General features: G+C 35.8%; 1 protein-coding gene across 3 annotated transcripts in view; it reads left to right on the forward strand.

The window, feature by feature from the left end:
- The first annotated feature begins 2,138 nt into the window (after positions 1-2,138).
- Positions 2,139-27,455, forward strand: part of mroh1 (maestro heat-like repeat family member 1) — a 33,913-nt gene continuing 8,596 nt past the window's right edge. The window contains exons 1-31 of one of the 3 annotated variants that reach the window (XM_081388432.1): positions 2,139-2,377; positions 3,155-3,251; positions 6,569-6,714; positions 7,988-8,119; positions 8,724-8,886; positions 9,474-9,572; positions 10,257-10,408; positions 10,941-11,081; positions 11,362-11,454; positions 11,913-11,991; positions 12,782-12,895; positions 13,054-13,127; positions 14,006-14,128; positions 14,508-14,615; positions 17,068-17,212; positions 17,686-17,729; positions 18,842-18,983; positions 20,432-20,484; positions 20,645-20,752; positions 21,108-21,227; positions 21,934-22,056; positions 22,569-22,715; positions 23,789-23,815; positions 24,585-24,707; positions 24,910-24,989; positions 25,133-25,271; positions 25,378-25,473; positions 25,560-25,664; positions 26,388-26,523; positions 26,701-26,813; positions 26,927-27,079. In XM_081388432.1, the coding sequence (XP_081244558.1) occupies positions 3,221-3,251; positions 6,569-6,714; positions 7,988-8,119; positions 8,724-8,886; positions 9,474-9,572; positions 10,257-10,408; positions 10,941-11,081; positions 11,362-11,454; positions 11,913-11,991; positions 12,782-12,895; positions 13,054-13,127; positions 14,006-14,128; positions 14,508-14,615; positions 17,068-17,212; positions 17,686-17,729; positions 18,842-18,983; positions 20,432-20,484; positions 20,645-20,752; positions 21,108-21,227; positions 21,934-22,056; positions 22,569-22,715; positions 23,789-23,815; positions 24,585-24,707; positions 24,910-24,989; positions 25,133-25,271; positions 25,378-25,473; positions 25,560-25,664; positions 26,388-26,523; positions 26,701-26,813; positions 26,927-27,079 (3,309 nt within the window). In that variant the 5' untranslated portion in view covers positions 2,139-2,377; positions 3,155-3,220. The remainder of the gene's footprint in view (positions 2,378-3,154; positions 3,252-6,568; positions 6,715-7,987; positions 8,120-8,723; positions 8,887-9,473; positions 9,573-10,256; positions 10,409-10,940; positions 11,082-11,361; positions 11,455-11,912; positions 11,992-12,781; positions 12,896-13,053; positions 13,128-14,005; positions 14,129-14,507; positions 14,616-17,067; positions 17,213-17,685; positions 17,730-18,841; positions 18,984-20,431; positions 20,485-20,644; positions 20,753-21,107; positions 21,228-21,933; positions 22,057-22,568; positions 22,716-23,788; positions 23,816-24,584; positions 24,708-24,909; positions 24,990-25,132; positions 25,272-25,377; positions 25,474-25,559; positions 25,665-26,387; positions 26,524-26,700; positions 26,814-26,926; positions 27,080-27,455) is intronic. The other 2 variants (XM_081388433.1, XM_081388434.1) reach the window with 2 other exon arrangements.

Below are 27,455 nucleotides of genomic sequence, written 5' to 3' on the forward strand. Positions count from 1 at the left end.
ACATGGCAAATCAACTAACAGAAAGCATATAGAGGATGACAACACTTTCCTTTCCTCGTGCTCAATTAGGTGATACTATATTCTGTGAAAATGCATGACAAAGAGAGCCTAGAAGTGGCTCTCAACTTTTTTGACCTGAAGACCCCTCTTTGTCCAACACATTATTTGATCATATTGGGTATATTAACATATAGGATATTTCCAGTATTTCTGGTGTAATTATAACAATGTTGGTTTGTTTTCAAACTTTTTTTTTTGTTAACAGAAACTATTAGTATATATATATATATATAAAAAATAAAAAAATCCAGAAATCACAATATATGATTTTTTAACTATGATACAGTTGTAAATAAGTATTTGAACACCTGTCTATCAGCTAGAATTCTGACCCTCAAAGACCTGTAAGTCTGCCTTTAAAATGTCCACCTCCACTCCATTTATTATCCTAAATTAGATGCACCTGTTTGAGGTCGTTAGCTGCATAAAGACACCTGTCCACCCCATACAATCAGTAAGAATCCAACTACTAACATGGCCAAGACCAAAGAGCTGTCCAAATACACTTGAGACAAAATTGTACACCTCCACAAGGCTGGAAAGGGCTACGGGGAAATTGCCAAGCAGCTTGGTGAAAAAAGGTCCACTGTTGGAGCAATCATTAGAAAATGGAAGAAGCTAAACATGACTGTCAATCTCCCTCGGACTGGGGCTCCATGCAAGATCTCACCTCGTGGGGTCTCAATGATCCTAAGAAAGGTGAGAAATCAGCCCAGAACTACACGGGAGGAGCTGGTCAATGACCTGAAAAGAGCTGGGACCACAGTTTCCAAGGTTACTGTTGGTAATACACTAAGACGTCATGGTTTGAAATCATGCATGGCACGGAAGGTTCCCCTGCTTAAACCTGCACATGTCAAGGCCCGTCTTAAGTTTGCCAATGACCATTTGGATGATTAGTTGGAAGTCATGGGAGAAAGTCATGTGGTCAGATGAGACCAAAATAGAACTTTTTGGTCATAATTCCACTAAACGTGTTTGGATGGGGCTTGTTGAATTCCCTACTGTGAAGCATGGGGGTGGTAGCATCATGCTTTGGGGGTGTTTTTCTGCACATAGGACAGGGCGACTGCACTGTATTAAGGAGAGGATGACCGGGGCCATGTATTGTGAGATTTTGGGGAACAACCTCCTTCCCTCAGTTAGAGCATTGAAGATGGGTCGAGGCTGGGTCTTCCAACATGACAATGACCCGAAGCACACAGCCAGGATAACCAAGCAGTGGCTCTGTAAGAAGCATATCAAGGTTCTGGAGTGGGCCAAAATCCCTCCTGCAGTGTGTGCAAACCTGGTGAAAAACTACAGGAAACGTTTGACCTCTAACATTGATTTTAACATTGATTTTCTCAGGTGTTCAAATACTTATTTGCAGCTGTATCATACAAATAAATAGTTAAAAAATCATACATTGTGATTTCTGGATTTTTTTTTTTGATTATATCTCTCACAGTGGACATGCACCTACGATGACAATTTCAGACCCCTCCATGATTTCTAAAGTGGGAGAACTTGCAAAATAGCAGGGTGTTCAAATACTTATTTTCCTCACTATATATATATATATATATATATATATATATATATATATATATATATATATATATATATATATATATATATAATATTATATTATATTAATTAACCATGAATATTATTATTATTATTTTTTCAGAACTTCCAAGAATGTATGTTCTGCATGTTTTTCAATACGAACAATATTATAGAAGTTATAGAGTAGGATAGAAATTTGATTGCTGTCTTGAATTTCACTTTTGATTTGAGTTTGATTATTCTAATATATTAATAATAATTTAGTAATATTTTTAAGTTATTCTGCAAAATTTATCTCTTAATTGACCTTGTTCCAGTGGGACAAGCTGAAAAAATTTACATTAACAAACATTAAATCGTTATTTTTAAGCATGACAGATACAACGTAATAGATCATTTGAAAACCTTCCCAAATTGTACGTTTTCCTCACATACGCCACACATGAATAATTAAGTAGGTTGATTTGCATGCAGCGCGTCTTCTTCGTTGGTGTTTAGAGGACCACGCGACAGGCCACGCCCACTCTGATGCGTTCCTCCTGACCTGAGCAGAAGCACGTGATTAGGCGTGTTTACCTATGATACAATGTAGCGTCCATGAGACCATCATCAACCTCAGCCGAATAATCAATCACACGCTTACGTTCAGGATCGGAATCAGTTATCGGATTTACATTAGGGTCTTCGCTGATAAATAACTGCTCGATGCATCTGAGAAAAGGGAATCGGAGTGTGTAGCCTGCGGGCGAGCGAGTCAAGCAGAAAGGTAACACGATTAATATATTGTTCATCTTTAGAAATTTTACGTTGTTGTAAATGCATTATAAACGTTTTTATTTGTATTTCAATTGCCTTGAGCGCATGTCAGCCAATGTAAGTGAAACGCAAACGCTGTCATTGTAGTTTAATAGGTCGCTGTGGCTTTGAGGAAGTTGACATTGAGCGTGAAATACTAAAATACGACTGTGGAAGTGACCTACAGTGTTAGTTGGGCTATTAGTCAATATGTTCAGACGACGTTTTCACTGCATGTTACATGACCTGTGCATTTTCTATGCCAGATTGCCAAATCACATGGAATGCTGTGTCGGGCTGTGTCTCAAAACCTAATGAGCTGCCTACCTAGACAGCATTTTTAGGGATCATAGGTGCACTTACGATCCCAAGAAACGTTACACTTACACGTGGTGCCAAAAATGTTGTCAGTCTAGTCCGTTGGCTAGGTTTTGATACTTTGTGGTGTTTAGAGATATTTTCTATGACTGGCACCGAGATGTAGCCTTGTGTTAAATGTTTGATTTATGACAGTGTGAGGATTAAATCATCTTTATAATACACCAATTAAATATTAGTTGTGAATATTCCTACAACAATAATGATATTACAAACACAATATTGTTGTTGACGAATAAAGTATATTGTTATTATTATCATTAAATATACCATTTATCAGTAGGCCTGATATTACAAAATGTAAATATTTTTTTTAAAAAGTGATAAAACTGATTATTGTTTCATCTCTGTTGTTGGTTTGTATCTGTAGAGTGGGATCTTTTGAGGGATACTGGACAACCAGATGTATTCCTAAATCTCTGCTGCTATCCTCGTCATGGGTGTTATAGAGGAGACTGACGTAGAGCGTAAGTAACACTCTTGTCCACTTTTCCCACTATATACTTAATGTCAACTAATTTAATAGTCCACACCTAAACACAAGCACTTGTAAGCATGATCATTTCACACTTGTCTAGAGTTATAATATGCTGAATGTTTTTCAAGTTATACATTGCTTTGATTTTCATCTCCAGTGTTACTTGTAATGCTTATGGCTGCTGGCCAAATCTCTTTTAAAGGGTTAGTTCATCCAAAAATGACAATTCTGCCATTAATTACTCACCCTCATGTCATTCCAAACCCGTTAGACTTTTGTTCGTCTTCGGAACACAAAGGAAGCTCTTTTTGATGATATCTGAGAGCTTTCTGTAGTCTCCATAGGCAGCTAGACAGAGATCAAATAACTAATATGAATTGAGCGGTTTAGTCCAAATTTTCTGAAGAGACACGATCGCTTTATTTGATGAACAGAATGAATTTAGAATTTTATTCACATACATTCATCAACTCACACATCAGTTGTGGTAAACGGAAGCTGCCAGAATCAGCGAGGTTCATTCTCGTATGTTACGCAGTATGTTTGAGCTTCTGTTTATGTTCGCTGATCAATGTTTATATGTGAATAAAAGCCTAAATTAAATCTGTTCATCATATAAAGTGATCGAGTCTCTTCAGAAAATTTGGACTAAATTGGTTCAATTCATATGGATTAATTTTACGATCTCTTTATGAACTTTTTGAAGCGTCACCGTTATAGTTGCATGGATGTTCAATGGAGGGACAGAAACCTCTCAGATTTCATAAAAGAAATCTTCATTTGTGTTCCCGAAGATGAACTTGCATGTTTGGAATGACATGAGGGTGAGTAATTAATGACAAAACTATCCTTTAAGGCTGCATTTATTTATTTATACAGTAATATTGTGAAATATTATTATAATTTCAATGATAATGTAATGTAATTCTAATCTAATGTAACTTATTCCTGTGATGGCCAAGCTGAACTTTCTGCCACATGAAAAAAAAAAAGAGTAATATTTCTGTGGAAACCATGATCTATTTTTTTTTTCAAGATTCTTTGGTGAAATAGAAATATTTTGTAACATTATAGCCGTATAACGTCTTAACTGTGACTTGTAATCAATTTAGTGCATCTTGCTGAATAAAGAATAATTTCTTTAAAAACAAAAAAATCTGACTAACCCCTAAACATTTGAATATTAATCTATATCATGATTATTCGCATATTAGCTCAGCCCTAACAGAGATGGAGAGGCAGATTAAGTGATATAGATACACGTCTATATTTATGTGAAAGCACCTGTTTTTCATTTAAAATGAACTCCCACATTAATCCAGTCATGAGCTTCTCTTATCCCATTAGTGTCTTTCAACACTGAATTCTTTAGGTTGGATTTAAAGCTAATTGCCCAATGAGTATGTTTAGGCAACTCATTTACTCTGTGTGCTGTAGGTAGATTAGAATAATCTCATCAGATGGGACTGTATGTGAAGATTAAGTATGGTTAAAATGTCCAGATGTTGCAAAGTTTGTGTTAAGATATTCTGCATTGCAGATCTTCCCCCTTACGTTGTACTCTCTGTGTTGTAAGTTTAAGAGCAGGAGTGAGTCATATCATGAGGCATCCATCATGTCCTCAATGCACTGCTTGTGACCTACTAGAGCACGAGTTAATTACACTAATCCCAATGATTAATTGATCACCCACTAACAACAGTTGTGTTTGTGTAGGTGAGAAACAGTAATGTCTGGTGTTGAAATAATATGTTTGTGTAGGACTTTTGTATCTGGATTTACCGCGTAGTATGAGATAGTAAGACTAATAAAAATGATTTAAGGTCAGTTTGTCCATTGAGAAACTGGCATAGTGGCAAAACTATGAGAAACGATGTACTTGTATACAGTACTATTTAAAAGTTTGGGTCAGTATTTGAAAAAAAAAAAGAAAAGAAATTAATACTTTTATTAAACAAGGATGCATTATGATCAAAATTGAAATGCATTTCTAATGTTACAAAAGATTTCTATTACAAATAATTCTATTTAGAATCCTGAAAATAATGTGTCCCAGTTTCCACAAAAATGCTTTAACATTGATAATAATGTTTATTGAGGCCTAAATCAGCATATTAGAATGAGTTCTGAAGGATCATGTGACACTGAAGACTGGAAAAATGGCTGCTGGAAATTCAGGAATAAATTCTATTTTAAAATATATTAAATTGGAAAAGTATTTTTTTTTTTTTTTACTGTATTTTAGATCAAATAAATGCTGCCTTGGTAAGCATAGGAAACTTTTTTTTTTTTTTACATGAAACAATCTTAATAACCCCTTTTTAATGGTAGTATATAATTGGATGCATCCGAAATTGCATACTCTCTTGAGTAGGTACTTATTTTGAATAATTAATTATTTTGTGGCCGCTAAAAAAAGTATGTTCTATATGTGACCCTGGACCATAAAATCAGTCACATGGGTAATTTTTTTGCAATTGAGATTTATACATAATCTGAAAGCTGAATAATTAAGCTTTCCATTGATTTATGGTTTGTTAGGATAGGACAATACTTGGCCGAGATACAACTATTTGAAAATCTGGAATCTGAGGGTGCAAAAAAATCAAAAACATTGAGAAAATCGCCAGTTGTCCATTTATATTCGTGATTGTGCTGCATTCACTCACAAAAATAAATGTTTTATATATTTATGGTAGGAAATTTACACAATATCTTCATGGAACATGATCTTTACTTAATATCCTCATGATTTTTGGCATAAAATAAATATCGATAATTTTGACCGATACGATGTATTGTTGTTTATTGCCACAAATATACCCGTGCGACTTATGACTGCTTTTGTGATCCAGGGTCACATATTATAGTATGAATGTGAGTAGTATGAATGAAATTCGGACATACTACATTTGCCATGTTGTCATTATGTGACCTACCAGCATCAGTTGCGTAGGTTCACTGCCATTCACAAAGCCTCTTCTGTGGCCTCATGGGATAGTAAAGTGTTCTCCGTACGCATGCTTCAGAATCTCGCCTGAAGTAGTAGATCATCTGGGTTCTTTTTGCCTACTCTTTAATGAGTACTGTGAATTCGGACATACTTCTTTTTGTCACATACTGTTTTCGCCTACTATATAGTAGGGAAGTAGGCCTATATAATAATAGGCCTACTTCCCTACTATGAATGTTCATTTATCTACAAATAAGGATAAAGCCACTCTATTTGTGTACCAGTACACACATTTCAGAAATTCTCCATCCTGTTCTGTGCTCATATTGATGTGCATGTTTTTATGCAATCAGAGGTGACCCTGGCTCTTTTGGATGCTGCCAATGACAAGGATCCTGTGGTACAGGAACAGGTTAGGAAATCCATCTTGACACTGGGGAACCAGCAGCCTGATAAAGTCCTGTCCATGTGTCAGGACTACCTGCTCAAACACCCCAAGGTCAGCCAAAGATTTTTCTTGAAACATCTGAACCTGTTTTGAAAGAGGGTTTCCAGAGAAATATTATGTTCTCTCTTGAAATTTTCAAATGCTTGTCTTGTGTGTTTCCGTATGATTTCCTCTGTGAAGACTATTAGAATGGGTTAAATAGATTAATGCTGAATGTTGTGGTTTTATATGATCTAAAAAGCATCAAATATCATAAGATATCATGGATTCAGTCTTGTCTCTGTAGCTTTAGATACACTAATATTCAAAGGTTTGGGGTCAGTAAGATTTCTTTTAAATAAATGAATATATTTTTATTCAACAAGGATACATTAAACTGATCAACTGAACTATAAAGATTATTTAAAATGTTACAAAAGTTTTTAAATAAATGCTGATGAAATGTATCCTGGTTTCCTAAAAAATATTAAGCAGCACAACAAAGAATGTTTTGAAAATTCTGCTTTTCTGTCAAAAGAATAAATTATATATTAAAATAAAAACAATTACTTTAAATTAATAATATTTCACAATATCAAGTTTTTTGTATTAAATAAATGCAGCCTTGGTGAGCAGAAGAACTTCTTTAAAAAAACATTAAGTCATACCAAGCCCAAACTTTTAAATGGCAGTGTACTTGTCAACCATTGTATGATAAAAATAGGGTAACAATGTTTTTAAAACAAGTACCTTTTCTATTTTAGTATACTCTAGCATAATCTATATTACTTGAGCAGATGTTTATAATGATAGCTGGGCTATTTTCACTTTCAAGCGCACTTAACTTTACACTTCCTGCTAACAGGAAGCAGAACTATCTTTGTTGTTTCTGATGATGTGACAATTGGCGTCAGTGTGTCACATTAAGTAGTCTCATGCCATGTTTTCATGATTTCTCTGTTTGGTGAATTTTACTTCCCAGGGAACCTTTTGAGATCAATATCGCCTTTTGAAAGCATATCCCCAGAAAGAAAGGAAAACAATTCAGTGCATGTTTCTTTATAAAGGAAACACACATTAATGTCATTTGTAATAAACCTTTTTAACTGTAGCCAGATCTCTTTTTTTTTATCGATTTGTAATGCCTAGGCATGGCTGTGTTGCTTTTGCCTGCCTCTGATTTGGCTCGTGTCTGTTTTAATAGTTGACCAGCTTTGTCAGATATGAATGTAGGATGTATGAGTTTGCTAAATTTGAGACTGTGGTTTTACGATTTAGTTTTGTGATAACATGTCTTTGCATGTCTTGCATGAGCTTACTTGCAAGTCATTTTTTTCCTGTGTAGCTGGTGGTTGTGCACAGAATGGTGGTCTTGCAAACCATTGAGATGGTGGTGAAGAGCAGGATTGATGACATCAGTTACCCCAAAATCAAGAGTGTTATACATCTGGCATCAGATGAGATGACTAAATCAAAGGTGAGAAAACTGATTTACAATACTGTTCAAAAGTTTGGGATCGTTAAGATTTAAAAAAAAAAGTTTTTTAAAGAAATTCATATTTTTGTTCAGGATTACATTGATCAAATGTGACAGTAAAGACATTTATAATGTTACAACAATATTTTAAATACATGTTGAATTCAATTAATCAAAGAAAAAAAAAGATCTGTCACGGTTTCCACAAAAATATTAGAAAAAAATATGCAGCACAACTGTTTTCAACATTGATAATAACAATAAATATTTCTTGAGCACTAAATCAGCATATTTGATGCTGAAAGTTCAGCTTTGCCCTCACAGGATTAAATTACATTTAAAAAAGATATATTTAAATAGAAAACAGTTATTTAAAAAAAAAATAGAGGAAAGAACTGGGTCTATTTTGAGTAAGTGTCTTGCTTAAACTTTTCAATGACATTTAGGAAAATAGTTATGTGACTGGTTACTCCTAAACATGTCAAAATGTAGTATTTTAAAGCATTATTTTTATTTCTTTATTGTTTGTATATTATAATGTGCAACACAAATTTATGATTTTCTGTATTTGAACATATAAAACAAATTGTCTTCTTTTGTACAGGAAGTTGTCCCAGACTGGCAGCAAGCAGCCAGTAATATACTGGTTGCTGTAGGAAACAAATATATTAATGACATCATGGAGGAGATACTCGGGAAGTTCCAGCCGGGAGTTTTGCCTCACTTTTTTGTGGTCCAAACACTAGCCAATCTCTCAGACTCAAATGGTACATAACCTTAATCAAAACTCATGAAATTTGTAAAGTTTTCTCTAGTGATGTCTTTCTTTTATAAAGCTCTAATTTAATTTGATTAATTTTACAGAATTTTCAGTATAAGATTTTTGAAGCTTTTATTTTAGTTTTTAACTAGAAAATGAAAGGGAAGTTACAGTTTGACCTGCAAACTTTTGTCAGGAAGTTAGCAAATTATGTTATCATGCTTTGTTGCATTTGACAGTTGATCATTATTTTTTCAGATCCTCATTTGACTGAACCGTATTTATTATTTTTACCATCACTTTAGTACTTATTATTTTCACTTTCTATAAACTTTGTTTTAACATTTCATTGGAGTCAACACCAGTGTTTCCCAACCTATTTTGTCTTATGTACATTTGTAGCCACTTGTAAGCTGTATAACTAACAGCTTAAACTCCCCTTATGCCCCTTAGGTCACTATTTTAAGATAACGTATTTGAATAATAACATAGAAATATCTCCATAATGCAGATTTGGACTGTTTGTTTAAGTCCTGTGTTCTTGTTTGGTTATGTTTCTGACCGGTTTTGATATGTTTGACCTCTGCCCCACAGTATATGGAATGGTGCCATTTCTCAGTGCTATATTGGGGACCATGTTGCCCATGCTGGGAATGACCAAACAAGACAACATGAAATGGGTCTTCTCTTCCGGTAAGCTCAATTACAGGTCTGCGTAAAGTGTTACATTTTCTGTGTCAGCTAAACGACAAAGGGCCCTATCTTACACCCGGCACAATGCAGCGTCAAGTGCGACACGTGTGTTTTTTGCTAGTTTCTAGTGCAACGTCCTACGTCATACGCCGACATCCATCTGCCGTGAACGCGCGTCGAACGTGGCGGAAGCCAGATATTTTCATTTATAAAGTTTTAAATATGTATATTTTTACGACAAAACCGCACAGATTACCATCAGAAGGCCTTCGTTTATCCCCCTGGAGCCGGATGGATTACTTTTGTGAAGGATGCATGCACTTTTTGGGACTTGAAGGAGGTGGACCCCATAGCTTCACATTATAACCACTGAAAGTTCTAAGACATTTTCTAAAATAACTGAAAATGTGTTCGTCTGAAAAAAGATTGACATATGCATCTCGAACATCTTGAGGGTGAGCAAATCATTTTTGGCCGAACTATCCCTTTAAAAGGAATGGGAGATGAGACTCTGATTGGTTTAACGCTCGTAAATCCCAAAACACACCCATTACTCATCACTATGTAAAAGTCTTTACTGTCACTTTTGTCATTTTTGAAAGAAAGTATTACTTTTATTCAGTAAGGATGCGTCCTTATTGTTTGATGTGACGTGGCTTCTCACCTGTTTACGTTTCTTCTTAGCTCTCTGCCGGTTTAGCGAGAGTATTCTAGAATATCTGGCCAACTTAGACAAGGCTCCAGACCCCACTGTGCGTAAAGACACCTTCTCCAGTGAGATTTACTCAGCCTACGACATCCTGTTCAACAGCTGGATCCAGAGCAGAGAGTCCAAGGTACACTCAATGAGACAGAGCACACATCCAATTACAGCTAACTCACTTTTGAGACTAAAGAGGGACATGAACTTTTGCCAAATGGGTTCATTTCAGTTTTCTTTGGAATTGAAGCAGGAAAAAAACATGTGAGCCTGTGAACTAAATCTGCTTCTTTCAGAGATTTCTTTGTAATAGCTGAAGATTGGATTGTGTGTATTTTTTCACTTTTACACATTTTATTTTTGTAGCACTGATTTTAAAAGTAAAAAAGTAAAGTAAATTTTAAAAATAATGGAAGCATTACAAATCATGCATTTTATTCAAAACTGTCATTTAAATACTCCTTGGTCACTGATCATCAAAATAATAAAAACATATTCATAAAGTGATTGTAAAATAACGTATTAGTTTACTTCCAATCCACATCCATTTTTTTTTTTTTAGCTTTTCAGTTTTTTTCTTCTTCTTTTTTTCCAATTTGATCTGTTGTGCGTGTGTGTTCATCCATGTACATGTTTGTACCTGATTGTTCTCGTGTATCTTTCGGCAGCTACGTATGACTGTTGCAGAGGCTCTCGGGTCAATGAGTCATCTGATGGCACATGATAAACTGGAAGAACAGCTTCCCAAACTCCTTCCCACCATACTGGGCCTCTACAAGAAGAATGCAGAACACTATATCATCAGCAAGGTAAAGTCCTCACCATTTCATCTGATTCACAATTACAGGAAATGTTTGGTGGAGGTTAATGGGTCAACCAGTTATTCAATCCAAGTTCAGATACTTTTCCCACCTTGGACTGTGAATGTTTCTACAGTGTGTTCAATAAAGACGTGAAAATGTGTAATTGTTTGTGTTGTTTAATGACTTGGTTCATGACGGAATAAAATCAGATTTAATGACTGATCTTTGAGGAGATCCAGGTCTCTGTACTGCCTAATGTAGTCTAATGCTGTTTGTGTTTGTTCAGAGCTTGTGTCAGGTACTGGAGGCCTCTGTGAATATGGGCAGCAGAGTGTTGGAGACACAGGTGGATGGTCTTTTACTTGCTCTGCACCAGCAGGTCAGTGTCTCTCTCAATCTCTCTTTATGTGCACCACCTTTTACAGACTTCTAAATCTCTTGCTTAACTTCTTGCAATTGTGTTTTCATTTTGGTGGAACAGGTTTTAATTTGCCTAACCACAGCATTACAAATAGAGCAACCCAGGGCCATTTAACAGTTTAACATAATAGGAAGTGTTCACAGAAGTTCACCTCTCAGGCCTTGGGATTTGTTTTGATCTAATTTGAAATCGGCTTAGAAAAGATGTTTATTGACTGATGTTTTATTTACACCATTAATTTTGAAACTTGAGAATTTTTTTATTCAAATGTATTACATTTATTTTAAACTTTACACCCTTTTTTTTAAATGAGAAAACCCGTTTAGATTATTTAATTGCCTTTATGCTTCATCACTGTGTTTTTCATTAAAAAAGCATTTTTTAAAGTTATTTAATACTTTAATTTTTCTTTCCAGATATGCTCACCTGTAGACTTCAGCAACCCTCCAACTGTGAAAAATCACAACGAGGTCCTGCGATGCTTCAGTATCCTTGGTGAGTCTTGCTTAAACCTTTTTCTTTATTATTTTAGGTGCATGCAAGTGTAAAATCATAGAAATCAATTTATTTTTACTAGCCATGTGGTCATGAACTCAAGTGAAGGTTGTGTTCTAAATCAGCTGACTGCTGTTTGCTATATCTTTGTCATGTGCTGATGGAGTCTGAGCTGAGATTAAGTTAAAGTGTCCGACCAGCAGGCTCTTTCAATCAGTGAGATGATCTTGTACAGTTGTGTGCTTGGTGCTGATTTGAGCTGACACACACCAGCTGGATTTCTCTCCTCTCGCGTTTGTGTTTTGTCAAGCAGATGCAAGGAGTCCAAGAGTTGTTATGTGTTTTCTGGGTGTGCATGTCAGTCATAATGTTTTAATCATGAGTGTGTCATTCATCAGTGAAAATAATAGGTGTTAGTACTAGATCTGTTCTGGAGCATAAAAGAGCATAAATTAGAAAAAATAACTCCTTACATTTATGAATGGTTACATAGGCACTTTTTTTTTTTTTTTTTTTTTTTTTAGTTTAGTTTAGTTTAGTTTAGTTCCCAGGTTTTTACCTATTAATGTTCAGCTTGGGTCCTAAAACAAAACCTGTCAAATACCACTGGTCTAAATAATGAAGCAGAGACTTTATATGGGCTATTTCTATGTTGGATCATTTACCAGACATCAATACCAGACACCATTGACTAGCTGGTCCATTTATTGGCATAGAACACTGTCAAAGTCTATGATGGTAACTGAGGGTGAACTTGACAGATTTTATATTTTGCTGTTTTTGTTCCCAGCAAACACATTCCCGGACCGCCTGATAGTGTTTGTGCTCCAGAGGTTGGAGAACAGTAACGAGAGGAACAGAATGGGCTCACTGGCTGTTCTCAGACACCTCATCAACTCATCCAGTGAGTTTTAAACATGTAATCAAATACGTCAATGATTTTTTTCTCAACCAGACACACACATCCAGATTGTCATACTTGGTTATGAAAGGATCAGATTTTTTTGCTGAGATAGTCATTTGCAGATCTGTGTTTTTAAAACTCTGCTCTGTCTGTTAAAGCCTCCACTATGGAAACCAAGAAGCTCCTAATTCTAACCAGCATCAGGCAACCTCTGGCTGACCACAGCAATAAGGTACATAATAAATCCTCTGAATGTGATATGTGACAAAACATGGGTGTTTCTAGCCTGGGAAAACCCAGACTACTTCCGGCGAATTTTAATTCTCTCTTCAGGATAGTCTGGAGAAGAGCCCATTCAAACTCATTACTGTGCTGCTGAAATCGCGGCACCAATCAGAAACGTTTGGGGAGGGATTTACATGCAACGCATTCTCATCCTAGGGCGTCATAATACTGACGCTTTTGAAATTTCTTTAATATCCGACGCAAAGGGCACCCTTTAGCGTCAACATGTGACGCCGGTTGCCGCCGTGAAACATCACTCTTTTGAATCATAGACAGTATATAAACGAATCAATTATCGCGTCTGTTTTGAGCGATTTAAACTTACCGTTTTCGTTAAAACCGGAGCAAAGAACAACACTCGAAGCATACGTCATCCCCTTCATCGATCTGATTGGTTTTAAGACTATACAACTGCGCCCAGATGAATTTGAGCTACGTCAGTTGGTGACGCCCCTTTGGAAATGATTTGTATACATAGCTTCCCCAGACCCTATACTCAGTTTCAACTGAGAAGGGTCTGGTTTTAACCAGGCTAGGGTGTTTCATCAACTTTAGGCAATTTTGCCCCAGTGGACCTTTAGAAAATAAACTCCTTTAAAATACATTTGTCACACTAGTTTATTTAATTTGTCTACTAACATGTTCAAAAGTAAATGTTCATGCATAAGAGTTTTTTTGTTTTGTTTTCCTGTTGTTATCATTTATGCTGCAGTGTCATTGTCACTGTTATGTATTGTGTTTAATGGAATTATGTGGTGGAAACTTTTTTTTCTGGGGATAAATGTGCAGAAATTCTGAGGTCTTAATGATTGTTTACCTGTGCAGGTGAAGAAGAGAGTGGTGCAGGTGATCAGTGCGATGGCTCATCATGGTTACCTAGAGCTGGAGGGAGGAGACATGCTCGTCCGCTTCATCATTCAGCACTGTGCTCTACCAGACACTTATCATGTACAAACAACCTTTACTGGCTACACATTTCATTATCTTACTGCAGTGTCACATGACTGTAGCTGCAACTGAACTTTCTGCTCATTTTAGATTCTTGATAAGTCTACAAATCTCACTTGATTTCCCATGCATTGAACTGCAAGATTGTTAATGATCTATTGTTTCAGACCTCTTAAGCATTCAATTTTGCAAGCTTGTTCAGTCCATAGTCCATGTTGAGTCATGTGTCAGTGCATAGCTTAGTTTTTAAATATTTGCATTAGCTGGGGTGATTCCCTTTGTTTGATAGCTTTGAACAATTATTGGTTTTAGCCTAGCCCTAGTTATGCTCGGGTGTGTAATACAATATGGGTAATAAATTGTGTTAAAATTCATACAGCGAGGACAGCGACCACCAGACCCAGAGGATGTGACCAATGAGGCTCTGCGTAGCATGTGTGATAACACTCTACATCTTTTCACTACTACAGTGGGCCGGCTGACTGATGTGAGTACACACAATTGTACACCTTCCGCAAACAAATTAAAATGGTTTCCTTAGATGCTTGAAGTCATGGTTCTCATTTCAAAATGTGCAATGTTTACAATTTTTTTTCTTGTTACAGTTGTGCAACATTATGATTGACTGATATGTCATTTTATGTATGCCAGGTGAACTTGATGAGTGTCATAAAGCTGTCATATCTATGCCATCATTCTTAAAGGAGCTGCCACTGAAGAATTTGACCTGATTGTCTGGATTTGTGGGGACCAAGTGTAGTGATTTAAAAATCAACCATCAGAAAGCCAATATTGATCTCCCACTGTTCTGAATATTAGGGGGAACATCAATGTCTGTGGTGGTGACTGTCACACTGCCACTAAATCAGATGCATGCACATCTGCAATGCGTCTTACTATCTTGAAGACAACTCAATGAAACTCTTATAGTGAGAGATGGGCTTTGCAGTCATTCAGCACAGTCCATCATCTTCACAGCCAAAGTCAGCAGCCTCAGCCCGGCATTGCTGCTTGTAAGAAAGAGTGTCTAGAGAAATATTAGATCTTTTTTCCTGTGAGCTTCCCAACATCAACAGCTGGCTGTTGACAGGGATCTCTCCTCAGAAGACAGACAAAGACAGTTTATGTGCCGATGAGACTGTCTCCATTCACTCTGCCAAAACACATTCAAACGATAACCAGGAAAATGTCAGGAGATGCACATCTAGCCAGACTATTTTTAGATTTTTGTTGTGTCTTACTTGTTAACATGTTGTTTTAAAGCACTAAATTTACACTTTTATGAGATTTATTGTGTGGATTTATCAAGGTAGACACTGAAAGCATAATAATTAATACAGAGATTATTATGTTTCAGCTTACAAGAAGTTATTTAATCTGATGCAGTGAGTAGCTTCACATTCCTTAATCATCCATGTCGGAAGATATCCTGTGGTTATGGAAAAGATGTTACTTTGCTTAATTCAGACCAAAAATCTGACCTTACTTAAACAAATAAAACAACTAAGGAGATTGCTGAAACTGCTAAAATTGGGTCCAATGCATGATTAATACCTAGAAGGATAGCAGTGAACCATCATCTTTGAGAAAGAAATGTAGTGAGATTTTTTATTTTTTATTTTATTTTTTTTCTGATCCTGATCAGAGATCTCTTAAAAAATGTGGTGAAATCAAATAATAGAAAAAAATCAGTTTCTCACAAAACAGTAGAACTCACAGCTATGTGTAATAGTGAAAGTAAGAGCATTTCCACACGCACAATGCAAAGCGAACTCAAGGGATTGGGACTAAACAACTGTGTAGCCTTAAGAAAATCACTTATCAGTGAGGCTAATCAGGAGGAAAAAAGAGTTGGGCAAAAAAGATTGGACTCTGGAGCAATGGAAAAAGGTCATGTTGTCTGATGAGTCCAGATTTAACCTGTTCCAGAGTGATGGGCATGAGCATCAGGGTAGAAAGAGATGCAGAAGAAGTGATGTATCCATTACGCCTAGTGCCTACCATACAAGCCTGTCAGTGTGGCAGGGTTGCTTTAGTTGGTCAGGTGGCCCAAAATGAGGACGGCTAACTACTGAATAATCAGTGGTTTCCATCAATAGATTTTGTCTTCCCTGATGGCATGGGCATATTCCAAAATGACAATACCAGGATTGTTGGGCTCAAATTTTTAACCACACAGAGTCCAGAACTTAAAGGGATAGTTCACCCCCCAAAAATTACAATTTTGTCATCATTTACTCACCCTCAAGTTGTTTTAAACCTGTATGAATTTATTTCTTCTGCTGAACACAAAGGAAGATATTTTGAATGTCAGTAACCAGGCAGTTATGGGGCACCATTGTCTTCCATTGTAGAAGTCAATGGTGCCCCAGAACTGTTTGGTTACAAACATTCATCAAAACATCTTCTTTTATGTTCCACATAACAGAGAAATTCATACAGATTTGGAACAACTTAAGGGTGAGTAAATGATGACAGAATTTTCATTTTAGGATGAACTATTCCTTTAACCCCATTGAGATTTTTTGGGATGTGCTGAAGGAGACTACCCAGTGGTCCGACTCTCCCATCATCAGTAGAAGATCTTGATGAGAAATGAATGCAGCTCTGAATAGAAAATAATGTTGTGACATTGCAGATGCTTATTCAAACGATAATTTGGCGAATGCATTCCCTAATCAAAGAAAAAGGTGGTCGCGGTCCTATGAAGTTGTGCCTTTTTTTTTTGGCCAGGCAGTGTATATACTGTATATAAATCCACAAACCATATAAATATATATTTGTTATGTTTTATTATTGTTTATTATATACAATAAACATCCATTATTCAGTATTTATTTATCTCGAGTTAAACCGTTGTAAGATATTAACACTTGCACTTCTTTTACTGAACGTAATGTATGTACATCTGAATTGAGTGCATGTTATTTTTCGTGTAGGTCCTGTGGCCGATGTTGCTTTGCTACCTGACCCCAAATCAGTATGCCAACGCCACCACCCCCTTGTGCAAGAGTTTAATTCTTCTGGCCAACAAGAAGCGAACAGCACAAGAACCCAACTTCATCATCGACTTCAATGCAAAAGGTGTGGACACACACACACATATATATGATCATGATGTCACTGATGAGCCTAGTCTTAGACTAAGAGCTTTTCCAATGTCTGACCTGCAGAAACCCTTGAATCACACTTTCTGTCTCCTCCAGCAGCCGCCGTTAAATCTTTTTTTTTTTTTTCGTTGTTGGACTGAAACTAAATTGCACTTGCAGACGTTCTGTTTTCATTGCAAGTCGTTTGCTTTGCCTGTTGAGTCTGTTTCTAATTAGTCAAATGAAAAGTGGTATTTATCAACTGAATAAAGTTTTTTGGGCAGAGGGTAATTGTTTCTTACGCTGACAGTGATTAAATTGAACTCTAGTAGGACAAATAAGTCCCAGGCTCAGTGATTATTTATTCGTTAATTGTAATGCTTTTGGATCATGTGCTTTACTAATGGGTTACCCTTGTCTGCTCTCCCCCTCTCTCTGTCTTGCTTTGTTTCTTTCCTCTTCCCGCAGGCTATAGTCTTCCCTCACAATATATCCTGATGATAAGGCTCTTGGTAAGTGTTGAATTTCCAGTGGTTTTTTTCTTTTTTCTTTATCGGTTTCAGCGGGGCAACGAGTTAGGTTTTCCATGCCTCTCTGGACTGCTTGATTCTTGTTTCTGGTCAGTTGTGGCATATTTTTGGGCTGCACTTAATTTTACAGTACGTGCACTTACGTGTACTTACAGTGTACTGACCTAAGAAAGTACTGGGTATTATAAGGTAACTACATGGGTTAGGTTTAGGTGTAGGTTCAGGTTTAGTACCTAGTTATTTCCCAGTTATTGCAATTACTATTATAATACATATTATGTACATGGGGAACAGGACTGTAAAATGAAAGTTCTTCCTATTTTTGTATGATGATTATCAAACTGAATATTTCACAATTTTTTGCAACATACCAGTGCTACTTTCATAACAGTACTGTTCATAAGTTTGTGGTCAGTTTTTTTGAATTATTATTGAAAGTAATTAATACTTTTAATCAGCAAGGATGCATTAAATTGACAATTAAGTGACAATAAAGACGTTTACTTTGTTACAGAAAAGTTATATTTCAAATCAATGCTGTTCTTTTGATCTTTCTATTAATCAAAGAATCATGAAATAAATGATCACAAGTGTATCATGTTTTAATAAAAATATAGCAGCACAACCATTTTCAGCTGCGATAAGGAATGTTTCACAAGCACCAAATTAGAATGATTTCTGAAGGATCATGTGACACTGAAGACTGAAAAATAATGCTGAAAAATCAGCTTTGCCATCAAAGGAATAAATAGTATATTACATAAATATTACATTTAAGATTATATTAAAAAATATATATTTTTAAATTGTAATAATATCACAATATTACTGCTTTTACTGTAGTTGTGATCAAATAAATTCAGCCTTGGTGAGCATAAAAAACATTAAAAAAGCGTACTGACCCCAAACTTTTGAACAGTAGTGTTTCAAAACACTGAACACATTGAGATATTCATATACATAATATTAGTGTTAAGCTAACTATGTCCATTTTTTTGTGTCTCTGTTTCTCCACTCTTTTGGCTCATGATGTAATTTAGTCGCTGCTTAATGCAGACCTTAAACATCTGAAATAAATGTAACCTTTTCCTCAGGTGAATGCTTCATTCCCATTTCGGTGCAGGGGACACGGTGCTCCCTCCCTGAGTCTGCTCAACTCTATCAGCCCTAACATTCACTCTAAAGCAGAGCCGCTGTGGGAAAATGAGATTCCAAAGCTGCTCGATTTTCTTGAAGGTTTGTTAAAATATACAACAGTGATGTAGAGGATTAGGTACAGGGCTGTTCCTCACAAGGCCACCAGACCACGCCACCTACTGGTCATAACGTCCACCTGCACACTTCAGTGTTTCACCATGTTTTCAAAAGTCCAGTCATCTTGAAACTGAATTTCGATATCATGAGAAATTATGTGATCTATGAAAGAATCCATTTAGTCTGATTGCCTTTGCAAGGAAGCACTGCTGTGTCTAATCTAACTATATAATCTAACTGCGATATTTCAACGAAGAAGGTCAGTTTACTGACATAAGAGGTCTTGTTTCTGTATTTAGTCCAGTAACCAGTGGCTTTACTTTGTTTTAAAAAGTGGGTGGGACAGGAGTGTGTGTGTCTATGTGTGGGTGGGAGAGTCCTAATACATTGCTTTATCACATATGTACTATAACAATTGCAGAAAAAATTACATTATGATATACAGAAATCAATTTCAATTGTACGCTGAGTTTAACTTGTAGACAGAACTCGTTTAATGTGATAGTTTCTTTCATCCTTACATATATACAGTAGTCAACATTTGAAGTAGATCAAAACCTTTCATCAAAGTTATACATGAATTTTGAACAATACCCGTTCTTGTCTTAGGACAACTTTGATAAAAAAATATATATATCCACTTCAAATGTTGACTACTGTAGAATACAATATATTGTTAGTACAGAGTTTCTTCACATCAGTGAATAAATGCACTGATCCGCAAGCAAAGCTTGTGTGCCTTTATGGTCCGGGGGTATAACTTTTGTTAAACTTGTTAGAGGTTTTGGGTTCTAATCCGCTCTTGTATAGTTTATTTTTATTTAATTTTTTTTTCATATTAAAACTAAAGATGTTCATCAATTATTGTTTATCAAGAGCAGGGACACGTTTGTGTGCACTTTGTTTTGTGATTTCACATCACCGGCGCCAGATCACCTCTTATTTAATACAAATGAATGCAATTACTACTCTTATAGTCAGCTATAGATACTTCCTTAGATGCATCCGTTCCGCGAGATGTTTCAAAAGGTGGTGAGGACAATATTGGCCCTACCAAAAAGTGGTGGGGACTTGTCCCACCTGTCCCACCCGCAAATTACACCTATGCCAGTAACTGAAACTTTACAGGTTCGCTCTGTCTTGCTCCGTCAGTTTTTAGTTGAAGGAGAGGTTCTTGAATCATCTGCTATGATCTCAAGTGCCTCCCAAAACCACCTGTCCTTAGAGACTCACAAGACAACCAGATGTTTCCAAGATACAGCCAAAATTATGTTTGAATATGAGAACTCCTATTTCACATTCCGTGACTCTTCCAAGATAGTTACATGGTGAAGCTTTAAAGACTTCTAATGGGTATCCCATTATCTTTGAGTTTTTCCAGAGTGTGGTTTGAATGGATCTCTGACTGAATTTTGTGTTTTTCTAACCAGAATCATCAGAAGAATCTCTGGACAAAAAGAAGTGGGAGGAAAGTTTACTTAAGGTCTGTAGTAATGTGTATGAACTCATAAATGACTATTGAAAAGAAAAGCTTGCGATATCAAGAAAACTGTTATCAAGAAATCTATATGAATAAGAGAAGAGAACGTGGCCAAAGTTATTGATGGTGATTAATCAGACATTGCTTTCTGATTGTGATGAAGCTCCTGTCTAAAACTCTGGCAGCCATTGATGACAGCCAGTGGACCGGTCAGCTTGCAGTAGAAGCCACACGATACCTGCCCAACTACAACAACTCACTGGAGGAGAAGGTCAGTTTAGAAATCCATCTGTGCCTCTTCATGGTATAAAAAAAGTAAAGCTTTAATATTACTGACAAGTAACAGTCCACATCCAATAGCTATTTTCTGTTGTGATCATTTGTGAAAGAACTAAACAAGTGACAGTTTCTTGGTGTGCATTGAATGCTTTGTGTAAAAGATTTAAAAAAATATAAATATGTATAAAAAAGCAATTCAAGAACATAGTTCTCAGCTTGTTTGGATGTATAGCCTACATATTGAATGTCTCACGCAGTTCCCCCCAACGAAATATTTATTTAAATGTGAATTTGACTTAATTTTCTGCATTCTTTTGACAAACTCTTCTTTTTCTCTCTTTTTTCAGAGTTTTTTGTATAGGTGTGTTGGTGTGATTCTCCAGCAGTGCAATAATAAAGAGTTGGTCAAGAAACAGCTGCAGGAGATCCTGATCAGCACTCGCCACAATGATGCAATCGAAAGAACGGTACACCGATCTCAGTTCACACCGCGCACCTATCAGTTCACTTCTGACTTCTGAATTAAGAGAGAGTTTATGTGCTGACAGTCAAACTGCTTGCTCAAGAACAACGTTTAGACAGCACACTAAACTCTCTCTGGGGAATTATGTATCTTAATGCATCCCTTTTACCACACTATCACAAAAATGATTAAATCTAAACCAAATATTAGAAAAGAAGTCTAAAGCTAGTCGCTAATTATTCTATCTGTAAATAAAACGAAACATTGGCAAACATTCTAAATATGTATTTTAGTTCCCCTCACTCCACAACAAATCCTTTCAATTTAATGGTATTCTTAACAGAACAGTATAAAACAAACATAAATTAAAGTGGCATTCATTAAAAACAAAACTTATTATAAACGCTTTTGTGTGCTTGAGGTTAATTCCATTATATAGAATATTGGAAGATAAATTGCAGCATGTTTCAGAAGATAAAAAAAAATATGACTTCTGGAAAATACGGTAGTCCATACAGTAGTCCGTTTTGATCCATACCTGTATCCAGATTGAGGTAATTATTCTGCTGTGCTATCAGTTATCATTGAGAACATAGATCCCATATAATTTCTAATCATAGATTAGAAATTTGTTATATAAGGGTTTTTGCAGTTATTTAAAAGCTGCTAATTAAGAATAATGGTAGTAACAGGCAATAATTGGTTTGCAGGGTGTTGCCATGGGAATCGGGCTGTGTGCCAGCAGCCATCTCGATGGCACTCTGGAAAAACTGGAGGAGTTTGGGAAGTCTGACGCCTTCAGGAAAGCCTCAGGGATATTTGGTCTTCTCAAAGTATGGCGAGTTTCATTGTGCTTCTCACATAATACAAAATAAAAATATCTTCTTTTTTTCAAATCAGGTGTTAAAAACTGTAAAATTTAAATTTAGTTTGAAATAGTCTTTTTTATATATATATATATATATATATATATATATATATATATATATATATATATATATAGGGATATTTGGTCTTCTCAAAGTATGGCGAGTTTCATTGTGCTTCTCACATAATACAAAATAAAAATATCTTCTTTTTTTCAAATCAGGTGTTAAAAACTGTAAAATTTAAATTTAGTTTGAAATAGTCTTTTTTATATATATATATATATATATATATATATATATATATATATATATATATATATATATATATATAATAATAATTGTGAAATTTAACAGTGCACAGTGGTCCATTGTGCAAAGGTTAGGTAGTAAAAGGATAATTATATTAGGTTTATAAAGCGCTTCAGAAACCGTATTTCACAGATGTATCTTGTTGTGTTACTTTTCTTGTCATTCAGGATAAAAACGATGTTGATGTGGAGAAAATGAAAAGCACTTTAATTTTGTGTTACGGCTATGTTGCGTTGCACGCTCCAGAAGATAAGCTCCTCACTCGCATCGATAGTGACATTCTCCAGAACATCTCGAAAAACTTCAACACCAAGGTAAAACGCATAGGGCTCAACTGTAACACCATAATATTTTTTTGTCTGCAGCGTAAAAAGACTTTCTGTGGCCTGAAAATACAGCAGTTGTATTGTAGTGTTACTAAGTATTTGTAAACTGGTATTTCTAAATTCTAAAATGTTATTATGAGTTTTGACCAATGAGTTTTGGGGTATTAGTCAGTTTTATAAAATTTTGACTCAACTTGCATTTGCATTGGTTGTTTGTTTGGAGATTTTTGGAAGAACTTTAATTTTCATGCCTCTGTAGCTCTATTATGTTAGATGAACAGCTCATTTATTTGATCAGAATAATACATTAATCATTTCTCATTGTTTGTTATAGCAGTGAGGCAAAAAAAAAAAAAGTGTTGTTGCTGTGAGGTGTTTTCCTAAATAAGTCCTCTGAATGTCCTAGTATATGTTGACAAGATTCAGTTGGCTGCTTTTGAGGCTGCAGTTATGACACTTTGATCTAAACGATTTTTAATGATAAGGATCATTAATTCTCTTTGAGTGCAGAAACATATCTTATCCATATTCATAATGTAACTGTGCGATTTAAAATAATTTCACTTTTAGGGAACCATGTTACTCATTTTGTTAGCATTCTGCACTCCAGTCCAAATTGAATATCAAAGTTGAGTTTATGTGAGTCTTTATGGACATTTTTGGAGAATTTTGCTTTGTTTATTCACTGAATTCATTAAAATTAGATTTTTTTATATTTATTCTACACTACAGTAGTTAACATTTAAAGTGGATCAAAACCTTTCATCAAAGTTATACATGAATTTTGAACAATACCCATTCTTTTCTTAGGACAACTTTATACACACACACGCACATGCACACGCACGCACGCACACACACACACACACACGCGCACAAATAACTAAAGGCAATTTTGATTTATCTCAATGTACTTAAAGTATCTGAAGAAGGGTCACATAATTCATCATTCTGATAGTCCATTGTGTGCCCAATCATGAAGTTCTGATTATTGTTAAATAAAATGGATTATATTTCATGTTTGTGAATTACATTGGATCATTACTTTTATTGTTGTACAGGTTCTGGGAATTAAAGTAGAGACCAAGGTACCGTGAAGGGAAAAGAGATCATGAGGACCTTCTCTCACCTCTGACCTTTAAACTTTAACTCACTTTCTCTTCAGTCTTGATGCTGCAATCAAAACCTTTTGACCCTCTCAAAAAGCTATCTCTTTATGACTCTTTTTATGAGACTTGAGTTTAAAAAAAATGTTTTCGCAGATATAAAGCTCTTCATATTTCATCTAAATCTTTAAAAAAGGTCTTCTGGTAAATTAGATATAAAATAAAGATGACATTTTAAAAACTTTAACACTACACTTGTAAGTAAAAGATTCATGGTTTTTGAGAAGGTCAAAAAAAAAAAGCTCACTAACCTGAAAATAACCTTTGTCTTACTAAAGCGTCACAGTGTCTAGATACATGGTTTTCTGGATTTAAGGTGGCTTGATTTATCCATTCAACTCTTTTTCTATTGAATCACAATTAAATTGTTGCACATTGTGATTTCATCTCTTATTGCACTGTTTAAAGTGCAAGTAAGTAAATGTTATGAGTAAAACATGTATATTTATTTATTTAAAATGAGCATGCTGGGTGCAACTTTGACCTGGACATACTTTTCTAATTCCAGGTCTTGATTTGCCTGCTCTGTTTGATTGACATATGCTTTGTTCCATAAATCACAGTTTGAGTGTGTTTTCATCTCTTTCTGTGTGTGTGTGTGCGCGTGCGTGCGTGTGTGTGTGTGTGTGTGTGTGTGTGTGTGTGTGTGTGTGTGTGTGTGTGTGTGTGTGTGTTCATGGGCATTTCATAGGACATGACTATGAAGCTCAGTCTCATTCATAGTGTTGGACTCATTGCCAAGGCCATCAGCAACAGTGTCCGCAAACAGGGCTTCCTGTTCTCCCGCAAACAAGAGCTGATGGGTGTTATGATGGTGAGAGGTTTGATTTGAAGATCATTCAGTTTTTAATATACATTATGTTTTCAATGTACTTGCAGTATAAGGAAGATTTAATTTCCATTGGGCAAAATCTAGGAGATGAATGTGGCATAAAATGAAATGTTATTTTGTAAATCTCAGATCAGTTTCAGAATATGATATACCTATTTAGCATTTGTCTTTTATGTTCCTGCAGGATTTCATCAAAGCTGAACCAGCAGATGTCATGCGGACCCCTGTTCGCTATCTGGTTATGACCACATGTGCCAACCTCATGTATCCTACCATTTTAAATCTGTCTAGTGTTCATCTGCGCTATTTTTAAAAAGTTTGTCTTTGTAAATATATGCTAAACATGTTTGTCCATCGTGATGCTAAACAGTGCCACAATCTATCAAGAACTTGACTCAAGCTTTCAGAAACTTAGATCCTCCTTTATCAGAAAATGAAAACTTTGACTTGTTAAAAATATGTTTGACTGGTGTTTTTGGGCTTCCTACTGTGGACACTCTGGACAAAGCTAAAGATGAAGAAGCCCTGGATCCACAGCAAAGAGAGGTCAGAATAAAATATGCATGTACAGTACATATGCATCCCTGGGAGAGTGTCTCTTTTGTCTCATGCATGCTTTAAATGTTTTCCATTACAATTCTTTTCCCCTCAGGCCTTATATTCAGATACTTTTAACGCTCTTCTTGAATTGCTGAAGAATGTGTTAGCCAGAGATTTGAGTCCTGATGGTCTGCAGTCTGTTTTTAAGGTGAAGTAGTTACTATAAAAGTCACTTGCCATTTTGTAGTCTCTTTGTCTGAACCCCATGTATTGAGTGCTTTTGCTTTTTCTCAGCATATTGAGAGCTGGCTGAGCTCAGGAAAAGAATATGAGCGGGAGAGAGCAGCAAAGACCATGGCAGAGTTACTGCGTTTTTATCTGGACCATCTCAATGTGAAGGTAAAGGACATCATTGATGTTTATATATGTAGTGTGTGTGTGTGTGTGTGTGTGTGTGAGAGTAATTACTGATAGGGTCATAGACTCTTTGAATTGCTAGTGTTGGGAAATGTTTCTTCATGTTACAATTCCCATCATGCTTAAACATAATAAAAAATAAAGTAATTTATCATATTATAATCAAAAGATATTTAGATTACAGATATTTATTATTTATTAGTCATTATTTTGAAGCATATTTGTTTGAAGTAACTCTGAAATTATGATAATAAATTTAGCAAGTAAAGTGTTATTTTATGTGTTGCATGGAAAAAGTATTCTGGTTATTTGTAGATCGTTACCCTGAACACTTTGAATTGGTATGTTTAAGACAATCCTCTCACATCCTTTAAATACAAAGCATTCACTTTAAGTACATATTAGTTTTATTCTGCCCAAGCTAAAATGTTAAGCAGGATAAATTATTTTGGCTTCCTCAAGGCACTGATTAATGAAATATGTGCTTTCGGATTTTTTTTTTTACTGTAGTTAAAATCTTATTAGATCTCATGCTCAGTGCTAATCTCTCTCTCTCTCTCTCTCTCTCTCTCTCTCTCTCTCTCTCTCTCTCTCTCTCTCTCTCTCTCTCTCTCTCTCTCTCTCTCTCTCTCTCTCTCTTCTCTCTTTCTCTCTTTCTCTCTTTCTCTCTTTCTTTCTTTCTTTCTTTCTTTCTTTCTTTCTCAGAATCTAGTGACATTCCATAATCTGGGAGCTCTTGTGGGGCGTCTGGCCCCACGGTGCACAGACCCAAACCCTGAGGTGCGGCGGGCAGCCATAGACTGCGTCTATAGTCTAATGTACATTCAGCTGCGCTATGAAGGTACTGCCTTTTTTTATTTATTTATTTATTTATTTTTTATAGCACAACTCTGTTTTGTCTGACCCAGGGTGGCCTTCAGATTGACAGTGTGTCAATATGAACTTGTTTACACTGTTATCTTGTTCTGGAAATACTTAGAAAAGTATCTTGCCTCTTCCATTTTTCTCTGTTTGACAGGCTTTTCTCTGGACTACAAAGACGATTCAGTTGAGGGTCTTTTAGATGTTCGTGAGAAGCTAAGCAATCCTGACCATTCAGTCTTGTATCAAACCTGCTCTGAGCTAACCAAGGTAAATTGCTTCAATGTAATGTTCTCCTAAAGCACTGATGCTTCCAGAGATCTTTAAAGATCCACTCTCTCTCTCTTTTTCTCACTCTTCACCCCCTCTCTCTTGTGTTTTAGATCATCAGTAAGCGTTTGCCCCAGCAGCAGTTGAGCACCCTGTTGTTTATGCTGTTTGATGGTTTGGTGGACTCTCAGTCCAACTGTTCCAGAGCATCAAGCGTGATCCTCAACACCTTGCTGAAGAACAGAGGTGCTGGCCTGCAGGACCTGGTACATTACACTTTCATCGGATTTTGGGAAATCAATTTTTTTTTTAGTGCAGGCAAATGTTACATGATCAGTATATATTGGACATGGACAACTGATGTAATAAATATCATCTCTATGTATCATCCTATTTATTTGAATGAACTGGTTTGTTGTAAACTGACAATTTATAGCAAAATATGTAGTTTATATACAGCTACAAGTGTTTGTATGCAATAACATGCATTTTATGCAATTTATGTCATTATTGAACTCCAGCTAATCATTCAGACTGTTTTTTTTAATCAAATCAACTCATTCATTGAAATATTGAAACTTAAAGAAAAATTAATTCTCAAATTGGACAAAACTTCTATCATGCCCTTGGCAAAGGGCAATA

The sequence above is a fragment of the Scardinius erythrophthalmus genome, assembly GCF_964197995.2.
Source record: "Scardinius erythrophthalmus genome assembly, chromosome: 16".
In the NCBI taxonomy this organism is placed as follows: domain Eukaryota; kingdom Metazoa; phylum Chordata; class Actinopteri; order Cypriniformes; family Leuciscidae; genus Scardinius; species Scardinius erythrophthalmus.